Source organism: Somniosus microcephalus, chromosome 9 (genome assembly GCF_052327205.1).
Source record: "Somniosus microcephalus isolate GS21.2 chromosome 9, FLI_Smic_1.0, whole genome shotgun sequence".
NCBI classification, from domain to species: Eukaryota; Metazoa; Chordata; class Chondrichthyes; order Squaliformes; family Somniosidae; genus Somniosus; species Somniosus microcephalus.
Genome location: NC_140995.1, coordinates 177,212,538 through 177,230,504, shown reverse-complemented (window position 1 = coordinate 177,230,504; position 17,967 = coordinate 177,212,538). Strand labels below are relative to the sequence as shown.

Below are 17,967 nucleotides of genomic sequence, written 5' to 3'. Positions count from 1 at the left end.
ATAAAGTTGATGTTGGTAATCAAATTAATTTTACAATCCCATCCAAATTAGAATTTGTTGTATTTTGGAAAGAAAAAAATACCAAAAAAACCCAAATCATGAACTTGTGTTTATAATTAAAACTTCAACAATGACATTCTATGAACCCCTTTCAAATATTCTCACCATGAAGTAATCAGTATAAAACATTGATTTACATTGTATTCCACTCACCGATCGTTCGTTTAAGTCCTGTGGGTCTTCCATGTGGGGGTTCCTTGGTTTCCTTTCTTTTTAATTTGCAGAAGCTTTTGCTGCCCCTCCAGATTATAGTACGCTTGCTGAAAGAAAACCAGACTGCATTTGCGTCTACTCTTCACATTTTAATCGAAGCATTTATAAGGCACATGAGATTTTGAGTTGTTTTTTTTTCATAAAAAGAAATGTGCCACCTATTATACTACTAATTGGTGTGGAAACATTTGAAATATGGTCTCATTTGGTAATGTAAATACCTAAAATATGACAACAAAGTAGCTGGTCCGAAGGTGCTTTAAAAAAGTTAGTGTGAGCAGTCCCTGTAAAACCAACAACAAAGCTAGCTCCAGAGAAAATAACATTGGAATAAAGTTTTAGAATACAGAGCAAAACACTCAATATGCATTTAGTGACAACCCCTCCTAACTGCAATCGGCCTGGTATTCTAGCAGAAAGGGTTCTTATCCAATTACCAATCTACAATCCCTTCTCAAAGGCACAATAAATTCCTTTAGGATTATGCGAAATACACATAATGATAGAGAACAGGCTGCTTCTCGTAACGTGCAAAATGATAGGCACTAACCTGGTTATGTCAGGCTGATTAAGTAAGCTGCGAGCTGTGGGAAATAGAAGGGATAGGAATGGCAAGCTCCTAATAAAATCATTGTCCAAGTTTAATGAAGATTACATATTTCAGTTATATCATTTTAACTACAAAAATGAAAATAATATTGTCATGGAACACTTATACAACGTTATTGAGGTGAGTAAAGCACTTTTTACACTCATCTTTTTCCCTGCTGCCTTAAAGTGTTCAATTGCAAGCTAAAGGTTTCAAATGACAAAACTAACCCCACTGTGACAGTTGCAGGAGGTCAATTAACACCTTTCAAGCTGTCTTGACACTACATGTGTGACACACTGATGTCCATTGATGCACTTTGCTTTTGCATCAACTATTTGACTTTTGCCTTCCCTCCTTAATATACTAATATTTATTGGAGGTATATTTGCATATCCATCCTATCTGTTTCAAACTTTTTTGTGTAACGACCCAATTCTGTTAATACATCTGAATGGGAATGAGTAGGTCATTGTTCTATGGCACTGCCTTTACTGCAGCAATATCAAATATCAAAGACGGAAGCAGAGAGTGCAATCACACTGTCATCTACTTCTGCTTGCTTTTACTTATTTAAGAATGTTCCATAGATAAGCTTAATTTGAAGGACTGCTGTATATGGCGTAACTTCAAATCTCCTAAACAGTTTACAAAAGTATAACAAGTATGTTTACATTAATTCTACACTAGGATAACATATTTGTTAAAACCTTTCCAATGTTGAGAACAATATTTCTCTGTAAAACATATTGCAAAATTGAATCTCCCAAACACATGCAGAATATCTGTGTGCTGGACAGATACAAGCTCATAACCTATTCAGGTCAAAAATGGAATCACAAATGAACTCAAGTATTTTATCAGCTGTCTGTATTCGGTTTTCTGGGAAAAAATATTTTGAGTATCTATTTCATGGTGTCAAAATAAAAATAAAACATTTTTTTATTCAAACCCCACTACAGACTGGGGCACATAACTTGGGAGAGATGTTAAAGAGGCCCCGTCTGCCTGCTCAGCTGGACATATTCAAAGAAGAAACGGAAGTTCTCCCAGTGCCCAGACCAATAAAGCTCCCTCAAACAACAACACTAAAAGTAGACTTATCTAGTCGTTCATACATTGTTGCTTTTTGGATTTTGCTATGTGCAAATTAGCTGCTGTGTTATCCTGCAGAACAACAGTGACTGCACTTCAGAAGTAATCTGTTGACTGTAAAGTGCTTTGGGACATCACTAAAAAGGGCTTGATATCAATGTTATTCAATGTGTGGTACTAACTCTTGCTGTTACAGGACCTCAGATTATAATCTCCACATTCAACCTGCAGCACCGTATAATTAATCTTCAGAAATATAGCACAAAAAAATCAGTATTGTTCATGACATTTTTTCCCCAAATATACTGATAAGAAGGTTGCAATTGTGTCTGTTCTCACCATAATTCATTTGATTATTGAAACAAAATACATTTAACTAAAGCATTTGGTAATATATATCTTTTTTTTTAATGCTGTAAAAATGGCAGTTATATTTTTTATGATGTTTTAGGAAATGTTCTTGATTCTTTGACTTATTCATATTTGACATATTTCCATATATAATTCTGGTAGCTGTGAAGTCAATCTAAGTACTTAATACCATCTCAGTAACTATACTTAGACTTTAAGTGCTTTACCAGCCTTAGCTAAAAGAGGACAGCTGCAGAAGCAATGTAAAACAAAGGTATACTATATCGAACATTATGGTAAACCTATTTTAACACAGACTAACATTGGCTTTCTTTATAAAAACCCTTTTCATGAGCTTTTAATAATACACAAAAGATAAGCCATACAACTCTTCCAAAATGTTTAAGAGCTGTAGAAGAAATATATTAGGAATGACCATTTCTACATTTTAAAATTCAGTGGTGGTTATTTTCATCTGCCTATTGCCTTGTTCATGCTGAAAAAATGGGATGGTAGGCAGGCAATTATTTTTTAAAAACCTACTGTCCACTGGTCGCCCAAGGCAATTTTGAGCAGGCCTTGAAAAGGGCCATATTACAATGGGGCAGAAATTCCTCCCCAAACGCGTGAGTACGGAAGGGGTACTCACGCGTCTGGCCGGAGGAAATGCCGGTTTTCAGCATGCACAGCGCATGCGCTGAAAGCCGGCATTTCCTCTCCTCTAACCCAAGAGGTGAAGAGGCTAGCGCGTGCGCTGTAGGGGGCAGCGCGTGCGTCTTGGATTTCCTCTGTTTTGGGGGATTTGCGCATGTGTAAAGGCCTCCGGTCTTTACGCTTGTAAAAAGCACACGTAAGTATTTATTTTTACAGGTAAGTGGTGTTTTAGTGCAATTTAGAACATTTTTTTCCACAGGTTTATTATTTTAAAGAATCTACAATAAGGTAAGTTTAGTTTTAGACCCTTTTTATTAAACATTTATTTTTTTCAACAAAAAAAATTATTGTTTAAATTATTTTTTTAAACTTATTTATACTTAATTTAATGATTGGGATGTTTTTTAAAATGTTATTTAAAGTTTAAGTAGTGTTTTGGGGTGCAGTACTTCTCATGAGTTTGACAGTTCTTACTCTCAAACTTATGAATGAAGTTTCCCCTCCCCTGATTGGCTGAACAGTGCTCACCTGATCCCAGCTGGCACATCGCACTAACTACGCCGCTGGGTCAGGTTAGCACAGCGCGCCGACATCAGAACCGGGCCACTGAAAGGAAATCCACTGCGGGCCAGGTTTCAGATGTCGGCGCGCAGGGTGAGCGCACATCGGGGGCTTGCACGCGCGGCAAGCCCCCGACACCAAGTTCTGGGCCAATATATAAATCAGGATTTAATGCCGGTTTCAGTCTTCAGCTATCAATATGTGGAGCGGGCGCTGCGCATGCTCACCCCATTGGTGCTGGATGTAGAGCGGCCTAACCAGTGGTCCTTAAAGGGACCACTGCAGCCTGCTCCAAATAGAAGAAAAAAAGCTGTGGCACTGACATTCATGCTCCTCCTGGCCCCACAAATATCTTTAGAGCTACTGCTAGTCCTTCCATGCCTCACGCCTCCCAAGGATTGCCTCTATCCCTTTAAATGGTTTGGTCCTCCCACTGGTGCCATTGAGCGGGTGTAGCGGACATCCCACCCATCACCCAACCGATTTCCACCAGAGTTGAAAATCACCCCCAATATGTGACAGCTAATGACTGCACAATCAAACCGTGTTGAGCTTCCGAAATGTTGGAAAATATCTCAGAGGAACTTTGCTGGAATATTGAATATATTCATATATATTATTCATTTAAATTGAGGAAAGTTCCATCACAAACTAATTAATCATAACCAAAACTTCCTTCATTAATTATTCCTCTCAGTAAATATAAATGCACTGTCAACCTAACAAATACGTTTGAAAATCCCTGTCTAATGAATCACAAATAATTCTGAATTTAACAATCACTGGTTGTTGCATTAAATAAATATTATATCAGGGGGAAGGAAAGATACAAAATTGATGTTATAAAGAAAACAAAATACATGTTATATTCTACAACCACCACTACAACCAATCTTGCTGTTTATTTGGGACACTGGCATCAATGGAAACAGCTGGATTTTCTGAAGGCAATTACACCTAAATATATTCACTAATTACTTATCTGATTATAATGGAAACTTTAGGCATTTTTATACAACATTAGGGTTTTACTCCCCCGCCACCCGCTCCCCGCCCCACCCCAGGACAAACTGATGCATATACTCCGCAGTTGGTTTTCACTTAATTTTGGGATGGAAAATCTTATCTGTTATGTGATTCTCGTGTAACTTTTAAAATCCGAATTTAAATAGTCATTCGCAAAAACCAAGAATTCTGCTTAGAATATTTCAAAGATATAGATATTTAATCGATATTTTAAAGATATAGATATTTAATCGATATTTTTGTTCACTTTTTTGTAAAAGGCAAAGGGAGTTAAACACTCCTTCAGTGTCTAACAATACCCGTGCTAATGAGAAAATGTCAGATTTCCTCTCTACACAGCTGGAGATTACGACTTTAATTAAATTATGGAATGAAAGCAATATTCTACCCTGCACACTGTGTCAGTCCACTCTAATTTAGGAATATTTCTCTCCATTTCAAATAAACAGAGACAGTGGGCACATAACTAAGAGAATGTTGTCATAAGAATTTCAGTAATGCATAATGGTGAGTGTGAAGGTGCTTTTTCCCCCACTAGGACTTTCTGTAAAGTTTAATGGTGGGCACCTGAAACTTTTATACAGTGTTCACTTGAACTGTAAAATAATCTCCGCAGTACCATTAGATTACAGATATTTGTCTGCCAAACTTGGGTTGTAGCTGGGGGAAATATTTTGAGCTATACAGCACTACAGTGAAATACAGGCAGCAATAGCGGTGGGATTATTTTGCGGTGATGAATTGTGTACCACACAAGAAGCATGTGGCTTCAGTGGACTTTTTCCTACAGAATTTGGCTTCAGTGCAATTTTTCCTAAAGCATATTGGTGCCAATATGTTAAAAATGCCTAGTGACAATACTGTTTTATTCTAAAGGGAACAAAACCCTCTACTCAGTACCAGTAGAAAAAGGATCCCAACAAACCTAAATTCCTTGAGAGAATAATATTTTCCTGGAATCTAGCTTCCTATTTAAATTACCCAATGACTCAATCTTCTAAATAAGCAAACTCAAGTTCTGGGATAACGAACAACTGACTGGAAAAAAATTTGGTGAATTGGATAGAGCCAACCCTAGGAAGAGGAACTGGTAACATTTTCTTCGGGTCAATACCAATCATCCAAAAGACACATATATGTCCCCTCCCCTTCCCAAATCAAAAATCCATTCTATTATAGGTGGCACAGGCGTGAACATAAAATAAAAAGGGGAGTTTAACCAAAAGAGCTCAAGAGAAAGTAAAGATGAACAGAGATGAAGCACCATTATTAGCAAAATAAACTTCAATTAGGTAAATTCAAATTTCACAAGTGACCCAAATTTTTGCAAGGGAAAGTGAAAATCCAGCAAGCTGGGCGCGCTATAAAAAGCAGCAGTGAGATACAAAAAAGTAATAAAATACGCAAAAAGGAAATATGTGAAATGCAATGAATACATTATGAGAAAGAGTAGTAAAGGGAATGTGGGCCCATTAAAGACAGGTGCATATAACGGATAATAAGGAAGTGGCAGACTTGTTAAATTAATTCTTTGGGCACGATTTTAATTCTCGAGGTGGGTTGTGTAGTGGGCGGGTTCCGGAGCCGCTTCTGGCGGGATCAGCTGCTGATGTCCAATTTTGAGTCAATGAGCTTGTTCATTTCAATGAGGCGCGCTGGCCGGTTCAATGAGAGGGATTGGGTCGGCTGGCCGCCTCTGATAATGTCATCATAGCAGCTGCTTTTAAAGCTGCCATTCAGCCTAAGCCTTTCTCTTGTGGATTCCTGGACTTGATTTATACGCAATGACTTGCTCCAGAGGCAAGGCAGCTCCTCGTTTTAATGATGACTCCCTCCATGTTCTTGTGGATGCTGTCAGAGGGCGCAGGGAGATTCTCTTCCCTCCTGATGGCCGGAGGAAGCCTCCTCAGCAGACCAAGGCAGCCTGGCTGTGCATTGCTGAGGAGGTCTGCGCAAGGTCCATATATGCATGCTCATGGATCTAGTGCTGAAAAAGGTTTAATGATCTTGTGCGTACATCAAAAGTGAGTATCCCATCTCACTTGCCTTCACTTTGCTTCCCTTCTCTTCTCATCACCAGCACTCTGCGTTGTAAGCCTGATCCTCCACATACCACCTTACCCTTACTTCCTTGCACCCTTACCTATCCATCTCTGTCTCTGCACTGAATCACTTCAGCATCCTGCCTATGCACCCCTTAGACTCGCTCTCACTGTCATGCAGTGACAACAACTAATGCACAGGGAGCTAGCTTCCTCTTGGCACCTTACCCCATCTTCATCTCCCTCAAAGCTTCTATGGTAGGGATTATTGACCCTCACTCCATCACTGTGGCTGAAACACTGCTTGTGTCCCTCCTTGCAGGGAAAGATAGCCCACAATAAGAGGGAGAGAGCAATGACTGGAGGAGGAACATCTACCCTAGCCACACTGACCAGTGCTGAGGAGGCTGCAAACGAGATTATTGGCAGTGGCAAGGACCTGGAAGTGGGCGATGGAGAGACGGGCACACTAGAGGAAGCTGGTGACATAATAGAGTTTCAACCCTCTCAGAATGCAATGGCCTATGATGTTCATAGACAATCTGCTCAAAAGGATGTGTCGGCTACATCAATATCAGATGTCTAAATCATGCCTTTACTCTCCCACAGGACCATCGAGTGCCCCCCTCCCCACGATCCAGGACGAAGAGCCGGACAACTCCTCATAGGAACCTGAAGCCTCTGAGGGAGCAGCGTCACCAGGACTCAGCGCACCCAGCACTAGTGCAGCAACGCACACCTCGGTGGGACCCTCGCGAGTTAGAGTAGTGTTGCCACCTGGTCTATCACAGCGCACAAGTGAGCATCAGCAGATGGTGGAGACGGCGACAGCAGTGGAGAGTCCTTGGCGGAGGTCATAGGACTCTCCTAGCTCTGCTGAGTTGCATGTAGACGCTGTGCCTCTGGGGTCATCCAGAAAAAAAGCGTCTCGGGAAATACAGGAACAAGTGCAGGTGTCTCTGGAAGGGTTTGCTTCCAGGGTTAGTGCGGGTGTGGAGAGAATGGAGGAGTCCATCTGTAACATCAGCACTGCCGTGGTGGAGGCAATGGCACATGAACGCATCATCATGGATAGGATGGCAACCTCTGTAGAAAGGCTGGCTACCTCAGTGGAAAGGATGGCTACGGCCATGGAGGAAATAAGTCGCCAGAGTCAGGAAAACATGGTGACTGTTCAAAATAGAATGTCATCTCTGGAGGAGTGATGGGCAGCTATTGAGCAGAGAGGCCAGAGCTTCATGGACGTTCTTTTGATGAGGACTGCCAGTGCAGATACGGGTCCTCATGGTCCCTCTGAAGTGCAGCAAGGTGCTCTCCAGCCACTTGCCAGCACTGAAGTGTGGCTGACCCATGAGAGGGATGTTGTTGGCAGGACAGAAGGAAGTGTGGGCTCCTCTCAATGCACACACACGACCATGCCACTACGGAACCCTCAGTCAGAGGCCCACTTTCCGGAGACAACTGAGATGGCTGTTTCAGCCCCTGCACAGCCACAGGAAAAGTAGACTGTTGAAGAGCCCTCCCAGGCTCGCAAACCCAGAGGACACCTGCCAAAGGAATCTAAGCAGGCGCAGCATCCTAGTCAGCAAGGTACCTCTACATCTGCTGAAGCCACAGGGGAAGCACCACGTAGAAGCACGCGCAAGAGAAAGATTAAGCACCTATAGTCACAAGGGGAGTCACTTGGATGATTCATCTTTTTTTTCTGACTGTTGCTGCTTTATTATCCTTTTGTGATGGTTAAAGGAAAAATGATATGAAACAGTTGATTGTGTTGTGGGAAATGGCAAAAGCGCATTGAGGACTCAGGGCGACTTGCTTTTGTAATGCTGATGGTAAAAGTGATAGGAAATAACAGGGTATAGCTGAGATGATGTCTGACATTGGATAAGTGTTGCCTGTAATCACAGAGCCATAAGGTAGCCACCTATGGTTGAGGAGTAAGCTTATGCTAATGTGGCATGGCAGTGTGCATACCTGCTTGATGGGCAGCAGTGAACTGGAGGGATGCTACATTGGTCACAACAGGGCATGCAAGGCGCCCCTCATCCTCCTCCTACTCCTCTTTCCAGGAAGATCTGTGCTGAGCCACACGGCTGCTACTCCTCTGATTATGAGGACCAGGGTGAGAGGGCATAAATGTTTCCCATCCCCTAGCTATAGATTTCATTTGAGGCAACAAGCTTGAAAGCGCACAGTTGAAGTGGCCTGAAATTAATCCATTCATGTCACACTGCAGATGGGTGTCAGCTTGAACAGTCACAAGGTCAGTCGATGTGCAAAATCTTTTCTGATGTTTCTGATAAGTCGGGAAACAGGAGCCTGAAGCCCGAAAATGGGAAACCACTATGAAAATAGGATTAGCAAGGGGTTCTGACGAAAGGTCTTCGACCTGAAACATTAACTCTGTTTCTCTCTCCATGGATGCTGCCTGGCCTGCTGAGTTTTTCCAGCGTTTTCTGTTGTTATTTCAGATGTCCAGCATCTGCAATATTTTGCTATCGTATTAGCAAGGCAGTTCACAGGCTGTGAACTGCCTTAACTACCTGATCCACAGGTTCCAGTCCAGTCAGTTTGGGAGCGGCTGAACAGACACTCATGAAAATCGGGTGGGGGTGGGTTGGAGGCAGGTTGGGTGTCTGAAGCCATTTTTTCCAATTTTCGCAACAGACCCACCTCCTCAAGTCTATTAAAATCGAGCCCAGAGTATCTGTTTTCACAGTGGACAAAGAGGACAAAATATCAATGGTACAAAGGAATCTAAAAATAAGTTAAGGGGAGGAACTTAGTGGATTTAATATAAATTTTAAAAAGGGCAATGGAGAAAACAATGGGACTTAAGATAGACAAACCTCCAGGACCTAATGGTTTCCACCCAAGGGTAGTAAAAGAAATAGATGAGGAAATTGTAGATGCATGCGTTCTAATTTTCCAAGCTCTCTAGATTTGGGAATTGCAAATGTCATTCCATTATTTAAGAAGGAATGGAGGACAAAACTAGGTAACTACAAACCTATCAGTTTAACATCAGTTGTGGGGAAGTTACTGGAAGTTACATTAAGCACTTGATTAAAGAGTCAGTATGGATTTTCCCTGAAATTAACAGGTGGGTTTGGAGCATGGGGGCAGTTAAATTGTTAGAACTGGGATTCCCAACCTGATCCTGCCTCCACCCTGCCCACTTCCGGTTTTAATGGGGGTGGGAGGCAGGGTGGGGGGGGGTGCAACCAACCTGCTCCCAGGGGGCAGAACATCAATTTAAATATTGTAAGGAGGCGGGAAGCCTCTTTCTTTTCACTTCCATTTTGTTTTTAACTGCATGTGGACAGCCGGCAGTTAAACCGAAGCAGGGACTGTTGCATCCAGGAGGTAAGTGGCTTTATACCTACCTCCTGAATCCAGGGTCCCTACCTAACCCACCCCTCAGGATCGGAGACCCTCCCCCCAACACAAGCCTCCGATCCTCACCATGAGACATCCTCCCCATGGCCCTCCCCGCCCCACCCCCCCACCGATGATGCCCCCCACCGACGATGCCGAGGCCGGCCACAATCATCCGATGGACGGGCCCGATCCTCTCTCCCCCACTACCGAGCCCCCCACCCCCGCCGATCCCCAGCCGATCCCCCACCACTGATCCTCCACTGGCGACCCCGCCTCCAGTGATCCCCGATACTCTACTGTTGACCCCGACACCCCCCCAATCCCCGGCTGCTGACCCCCTGACCCCCCACCGCGATACCTCCCCCGGACCAACCCCTCGCATCTGCAGGCCTACCCGCCCGCAGCCAGCCAGCCTCTCAATCTGGCTGGCTGTGGGTGGGAATCGAAGGCATCACATGCAAATCAGGCCCTGCCGTTAAAGTTGGCAGGGCCTGCGGGAAACACAGCCTTCCCGCCCGCCTCCGAGGCCCCCCGCTTCCAACCCACCTGCCTGGGGAAAATTCCGGCCTCGGTCATGTCTGACTAATCTACTTGAATATTTTGAGGAGGTGACTAGCATGATGAATATGGGAATATGAATGTTGGCTAGAAGGACTTCCAGAAGTTGTGTAGTGGAAATTTTGTCATGTGTCGCTCTGTGTCTGTCTCTCTGTGCTTCTCTTTTTTTATCCATTCATGGGATGTGGTTATCGTTATAAAGGCCAGCATTTATTGCCCATCCCTAATTGCCCTTGAGAAGGTGGTGGTGAGCCTTCTTCTTGAACCACTGCAGATCGGGTGCTGAAGGTACTCCCACTGTGCTGTTCGGGAGTTCCAGGATTTTGACCCAGTGATGATGAAGGAACAGTAATATATTTCCAAGTCAGAATGGTGTGTGACTTAGAGGTGAACTTGGAGGTGGTGGAGTTCCCATGCGCCTGCTGCCCATGTCCTTCTAGGTGGTAGACGTCACGGGTTTGGGAGGTGCTTTTGCAGAAGCTTTGGCGAGTTGCTGCAGTGCACCTTGTAAATGGTACACACTGCAGCAACTTTGCGCAGGTGGTGGAGGGAGTGAATGTTTAAGGTGGTGGATGGGATGTGGATCAAATGGGTTGCTTTGTCCTGGATGGTGTCCAGCTTCTTGAGTGTTGTTGGAGCTGCACTCATCCAGGCAAGTGGAGAGTATTCCATCACACTCCTGACTTGTGCCTTGTAGATGGTGGAAAGGCTTTGGGGAGTCAGGAGGTGAGTCACTTGCTGGAGGATACCCAGCCTCTGACCTGCTCTTGTAGCCACAGTATTTATGTGGCTGGTCCAGTTAATTTTCTGGTCAATGGTGAGCCCAGGATGTTGATGGTGGGGAATTCGCCGATGGCAATGCCATTGAATGTCAAGGGGCGGTGGTTAGACTCTCGCTTGTTGGAGATAATCATTGCCTTGCACTTGTGTGGTACGAATGTTACCTGCCACTTATCAGCCCAAGCCTGAACGTCGTCCAAGAATTGCTGCATGCGGGCACAGACTGCTTTATTATCTGATTAACTGCGAATGGAACTGAATATTGTGCAATCATCAGTGAACATCCTCACTTCTGACCTTATGATCGAGGGAAGGTCATTGATGAAGCAGCTGAAGATGGTTGGGCCTAGGACACTGCCCTGAGGAACTCCTGCAATGCTGTCCTGGGGCTGAGATGATTGGCCTCCAACAACCATAACCATCTTCCTTTGTGTCAGGTATAACTCCAGCCTGTTAAGAGTTTTCCCCCTGATTCCGCATTGACTTCAACTAAGGGTCCTTGGTGCTACACTCGGTCAAATGTTGCCTTGATGTCACCTCACCTCTGGAATTCAGCTCTTTTCTCCACGTTTGGACCATGACTGTACTGAGGTCTGGAGCTGAGAGATCCTGGTGGAACGCAAAATGGGCACTGGTTAGCAGGATTTTGGTGAGCAACTGCCGCTTGGTAGCACTGTCAACATCACCTTCCATCACTTTGCTGATGATTGAGAGTAGGCTAATGGGGTGGTAATTGGCCGGATTGGATTTGTCCTGCCTTTTGTGGACAGGACATACCTGGGCAATTTTCCACTTTGTCGGGTAGATGCTAGTGTTGAACATGTACTGAAACAGCTTGGATGGATGCGCGTCTAGTTCTGGACCACAAGTCTTCAACACTACAGCCGGGATGTTGTCATGGCCCATAGCCTTTGCCATATCGAGTGAGTTTAGCCGTTTCTTGGTATCTTGTGGAGCGAATCGAATTGGCTGAAGACTGGCATTTGTGATGGTGGGGACCTCAGGAGGAGGCAGAGATGCTCACTTCTGGCTGAAGATGGCTGCGACTGCTTCAGCCTTGTCTTTGCACTCACATGCCAGGCTCCGCCATCATTGAGGATGGGGGGAAGTTCATGGAGCCTCCACCTCCCATTATTTGTTTAACTGTCCACCACCATTTAGGACTGGTTGTGGAGGACTGCAGAGCTTTGATCTGATCCATTGATTGTGGGATCCCTTGGCTCGGTCTCTAGCATGCTGCTTCTACTGTTTAGCATGCATGTAGCCCTATGTTGCAACTTCCTCAGGTTGGCACCTCATTTTTAGGTACGCCTGGTGTTGCTCCTGGCATGCTCTTCTATACTTTTCATTGAACCAGGGTTGGTCACCTGGTTTGACGGTTGTTATGAATCTTATGATCCATGAAGAGAGACTCATGAATAACACTGGACAGCCAGCTGGTGGCACCGTCCAAGGAGTATAAATACTCGGGCGTGGGCCCAGCTTTTCCAGGACATTTTGTAAACAGGAACTAGTGAAAGATAACTAGACCTCCAAGCTTTGAAACAAGTTGATTAAAGCCTTGCTTTATACTCGAACCAAGTGCGTACTGAGTTTTATTATGTCAACGGTAATGGTAGAGTGAGGGATATGCCGGGCCATGAGGTTACAGATTGTGATGGAATAGAATTATGCTGCTGCTGATGTCCCACAGGGCCTCATGGATGGCCAGTTTTGAGCTGTTCTGAATCTATCCCATTTAACACAGTGGTAGTGTCGCACAACACGATGGAGGGAGCCCTCAGTGTGAAGATGGGACTTTGTATCCACAATGACTGTGCGGTGGTCACTCCTACCAATACTGTCATGGACAGATGCATCTGCGACAGGTGGATTGGTGAGGACGATGTCAAGTAGGCTTTTCCCTCGTGTTGGATCTCTCACCACCTGCCACAGGCCCAGTCAGCCAGCTCAGTCAGTAGTGGTGCTACCGAGCCACTCTTGGTGATGAACAATGAAGTCCCCCACCCAGAGTACATTCTGTGCTCTTGCTACCCTCAGTGCTTCTTCCAAATGGTGTTCAACATGGAGGAGTATTGATTCATCAGGTGAGGGCGGGAAGTAGGTGGTAATCGGCAGGAGGTTTCCTTGCCAGTGTTTGGCCTAATGCCATGAGACTTCATGGGGTCCGGAGTCAATGTTGAGGACTCCCAGGGCCATTCCTTCCTGACTGAATACCACTTCTAGTGGGTCTGTCCTGCCAATGGGACAGGACATACCCAGGATGGTGATGAAAGAGTCTGGGACGATGGCTGAAATGTATGATTCTGTGAGTATTACTATATCAGGCTGTTGCTTGACTAGTCTGTGGGACAGCTCTCCCAATTTTGGCACCAGTCCCCAGATGCTAGTGAGGAGGACTTTGCAGAGTTGACTGGGCTGGGTGTGCCTTTGTTGTGTCTGAATCTGATGCCTAGGTTGATGCCAGGTGGTCTGTCCAGTTTTATTCTTATTATGCTTTGTCGTAGTGGTTTGATGCAGCTGAGTGGTTTGCTAGGCCGTTTCAGAGGGCAGTTAAGAGTCAACCACTTTGCTCTGGGTCTGGAGTCACATATAGGCCAGACCAGATAAGGACGACGGATTTCATTCCCTAAAGTGAATCAGTTGGGTTTTTACGACAATCTGGTAGTTTCATGGTCACCATTACTGAAACTCGATTTTTATTCCCGATTTAGTTAATTAACTGAATTTAAATTTCCCAACTGTTGTGGTAGGATTTGAATTCACCTCTCTGGATCATTAGTCCAGGCCAAGCTATCACTAATTAAAATATTTACATGTTTCCGTCAGCAAAACACAGATGATGATAATCAGAGTTTTATGTTTCCTAAGAAGTTTTTCAAATTCAATTATTTTGTTTGTTATTTTGTGAAAAAGAAATAAGAACTCAAATTAGCTTGAGGAAAGACACTGGGCTGGATTTTGATACTGGAGGCGTGTAGAAGGCGGGACTACAACTTTTTGGGTTGTAGTCCCGCCTCCATCGAGTTGTGGCCAACCCACGTGATTTTTACTTGATTGACCTAGTTGAGCCCGCCCAGCGGGCTCAGCAGGCCAATTAAGGGCCACCCGGCAACAGTTTGACATTTCATCTGTCAAGAGCTTTTGACAGATGAAATATCAGCGTTTGACAGCTCTTTGAGGCTGTCAATCACTGACAATCTGTACACTAAGTTAATTCCTTCCTCTCAGGTTGATTTAGAGATCTCTCCAGAACAGAAAGCTGAATGCTGCAACTTTTGACAGCTCACGGCCATTCTGCTTTCTGTGCCGATAAGATGAGGGGCTTCCGAGACCTGAAGGAAGTAAAGGTAATTAAACTTCTTTAAACACTTTACACACACCAAACACACCTACCTCTGCACTCATGCACACATCACTCACCTGAACACTGACATCTTGAGCCCTCCAAGCCCTTCAGCCCAACAGTCCGCCTCGCTAACTTGCCGTGGTTTGGAGCCGTTGGGAATCCCACACTTCAGGAATAAAAATAGGGATTAGGCTAAAAACTGCCTGTTAACTACCTGTTAACAGGCAGTTAATTGGCACTAATCCCCTTCCCGCCTCGGGGAGGCGGCTCCCAGCACAGGTCGGGTATCCGCCTCCTTTGAAACTGGCATGGAGGCGGGTTGGGGGTGGGATGGGTTTGTGCCCCCCCGATTTTGCAATTTTAACCCCCCACATGCCTCCAATCCTGCCTCCACTGCCCAATGAAAATCCTGCCCACTGCCTCTGTATCTCTCTCCTTTTCTCTCTCTATCTTTCACACACACATGGAGACATGCACATAGTCACTGTAGCATAAATGTTCACCTTCACCCCTTGGGCGGTAAAATGGCAGCGGGTAATTTTCAGCTTCACTACCTGGGCAGTAATGTGGGAGAGTGGACTACCCGCCTGTTATATTACCTGCCCTTTTTTAATTCCATTGAAGCCATAGCCAAAACAAATAGGGTAGTATGTTGTAGAAAAAGACGATTCAATATAAATCAAAGCACACCATTTTGTCCTTGTACAAGACTTTGGTTAGGCCACATTTAAAATACTGTGTCTAGTTTTCATCCCTTTATATGGTGGGTGATATAGAGGCTATGCAAAAAGTTCAAAGGGTGGCCAGCTTCATCAACCATAGTCACTCAGATAGTTTTAATTTTTAAGTTGGGTTTATTCACTTCAGTTATAGTTTCACTAAAGTTTAGATCGTCACTGGGTCAAAATCCTGGAATTCCCTCCCTAACAGCACTGGGGGAGTACCTTCACCTCACGGACTGCAGTGGTTCAAGAAGGTGGCTCACCACCACCTTCTCAAGGGCAGTTAGGGATGGGCAATAAATGTTGCCGTTGCCAGCGATGCCCACATCCCATGAATGAATAAAAAAAAGATATGCGTATTTAAGGTGAATTGATAGAAGTATATAAAATTGTTAAAGGATTACATTTTGTACCTATAGATAGATTGGGGAAGACCAGGTTTGTGCACAAGTTTTGAAAAGGTAGAGCTAGGTTAAATGTTGGGCAGTTCCTCCTTTCCCAGAGAATAGTAAACCTATGGAACAAGTTGCCGGTGAGAACCGACTGTCTGCATACCTTGAAAAGAAAGCTGTACCAGGTCCTGGCTGGGGTAGAGTTTATGGATTAGAAATTCGACTCGGTTTCATTTTCATAGCGCCCGATTTTTCAGCACTACGCGTGCTGTTTTGTGTTCAAAAATGGTGTCTGTGCCGCACGTGCACACTTCTGATGCGGGCCGCGCCAGACGCCAACTTGGTGAGGGTGGTAGGGCGGGCGTTAGGAGCGTGTGCCAGAAGTATGTTAAGTGGGCAGATCGTGACGTCAATCAGCGTGCAACGCCAGCCCTGCCATTTTCGTCCTCAACGTTGGAGCTAACATCCTGTCTTAAGCTCGCACAGCTGAACATACATTCAGCAGCAGCAAGAACCCCCCATCAGTGATATTTAATGGGATCAGCACACTCTCAGGTTAGTTGCTGATTAATTTCTACTGGCTTTGTGTAAGTTTGTGAAAATGCTTGGAGCTTTCCAGAGTTGTTTAAAGGTGGTGAAGTGTCAGGGAGTGGTGCTGCAAGTGGAGAAGTCCTTGTTTCAAGGGTTCTGGTCAGACCACTCACTCCGAGTCATGGGTGCTCTAGTTGGCATCCCCCTTGGCCTAGCAGCATGACAGGGAGATGGAGCAGAGGCAGCAAGGAGGACAAACTGCTCGCGAGGGAGAAGGAGGAGGTGGGGGGGAGAAGTGCTCTCAGCAGGAGGCCTTACTCACCTAGGGTCTTCTGAGAGCAATTCTCCTACCTCAGCCTGAGCCAAGAGCAGTGTGTGAAGTGTCTGCACTTTATGAAGGAGGTGCCCACAGAACTCTGTCACCGCTTGCAACCAGACCTGCAGCTTCACATCAGGGCAAGGACAGTGTGCCAGGGGCTGTGAAGGTTACCGTATGGGCCCTGAATTTCCTCGCGTCAGGATCTTTCCAGGCTGGAGCAGGCGACATCTGTAACATCTCCCCATTCACCGTCCACTGCTGCATAAGAGAGGCAACAGACGCTCTTTATGCCAGGAGAGGGGAGTTCATTGTCTTCTCTCTGACCAGAGAGAAGCAGGCGGAGCTTGCACATGGCTTTGCCAGGATAGCAGGCTTCCCCATTGTGCAGGGCGCCATCGACTGCACACACGTGGCTTTTCGGGTGCCGCATCTAAATGCTGAGATGAAACACAACCGCAAAGGTCACCACTCGCTGAATGTGCAGTTGGTGTGCGACTATGCTCAGCATATCATGATGGTGAATGCCCGGCATCCTGGCAGCAATCATGATGCTTTCATTCTGCGTCAGTTTGCTGTTCCCTCAGTCTTTGAGCCACCATGACAAACAAGAGGGTGGTTACTGGGCGACAAGGGCTATCCGCTGACTACCTGGCTCATGACTCCGCTGTGCAACAAACACACACGTGGGCAGTGAGCATGTAACGAAAACTATGCTGCCACATGGAATCTGGTGTCCTTAAACAACGCTTCCGCTGCCTGGGCCGCTCTGGAGAAGCCCTGCAGTACTCACCAGAGCACGTCTCAAGATTCATCGTGGTCTGCTGCCGGCTCCACAACCTTGCTATTGTGAGGGCACAGCCCTTGCTATGAGGCATCTGGCAACCAGCCGAGGAGGAGGAAGCGGAAGGGAGGAGGCAACCCACACAGCCTCTTTCTGCCCAAGCTGTCTGTGATTTACTCAACTGACTGCGGTACCAATGAACGCAACCCCAATTCTCCACTCAACAATAGTCCCATACCTTACATTCCCTCTGTTACTGACCATTACAGCATCCTCTTAGCCATAATGCTGAAATAAAAGCCACCACAAAAGAAACATTAAAATCCAACTTTATACATCAATCCATCCAAAATTACATAACAAAGTCAAGTAACCACCCTTGTGCATTCCCTTAATGCCTGTCTTTAGTGTTCCTTTGCCTGCCCTAGTGATCCAAAGAAGTGCTACCCCAGTGGCTGCAGCATGGCTGGTGAAAGGCTGCTGACTTTCACTGGGGGAGACTGCAGATGGCCTTGTGGGATGACCTCGACCGCTCTGGACCTCGAAGACCCGGCATGGGC

The 17,967-nt window shown here is 45.3% G+C and overlaps 1 protein-coding gene across 18 annotated transcripts in view; it reads right to left on the bottom strand.

The window, feature by feature from the left end:
- The window catches only part of eya4 (EYA transcriptional coactivator and phosphatase 4), a 496,999-nt gene that overhangs the window by 465,087 nt on the left and 13,945 nt on the right, over positions 1-17,967 (bottom strand). For 16 of the 18 annotated variants that reach the window (XR_015079577.1, XR_015079576.1, XM_085997581.1 and 13 more), the window contains one exon: positions 214-320. Coding sequence is in view for 13 of the 18 variants with exons in the window: in XM_085997581.1 (XP_085853707.1) it covers positions 214-246 (33 nt within the window). In the remaining 5 variants the exon portion in view is untranslated. Of the gene's footprint in view, positions 1-213; positions 321-494; positions 589-823; positions 842-17,967 lie in introns of those variants that run through there. The other 2 variants (XM_085997579.1, XM_085997580.1) reach the window with 2 other exon arrangements.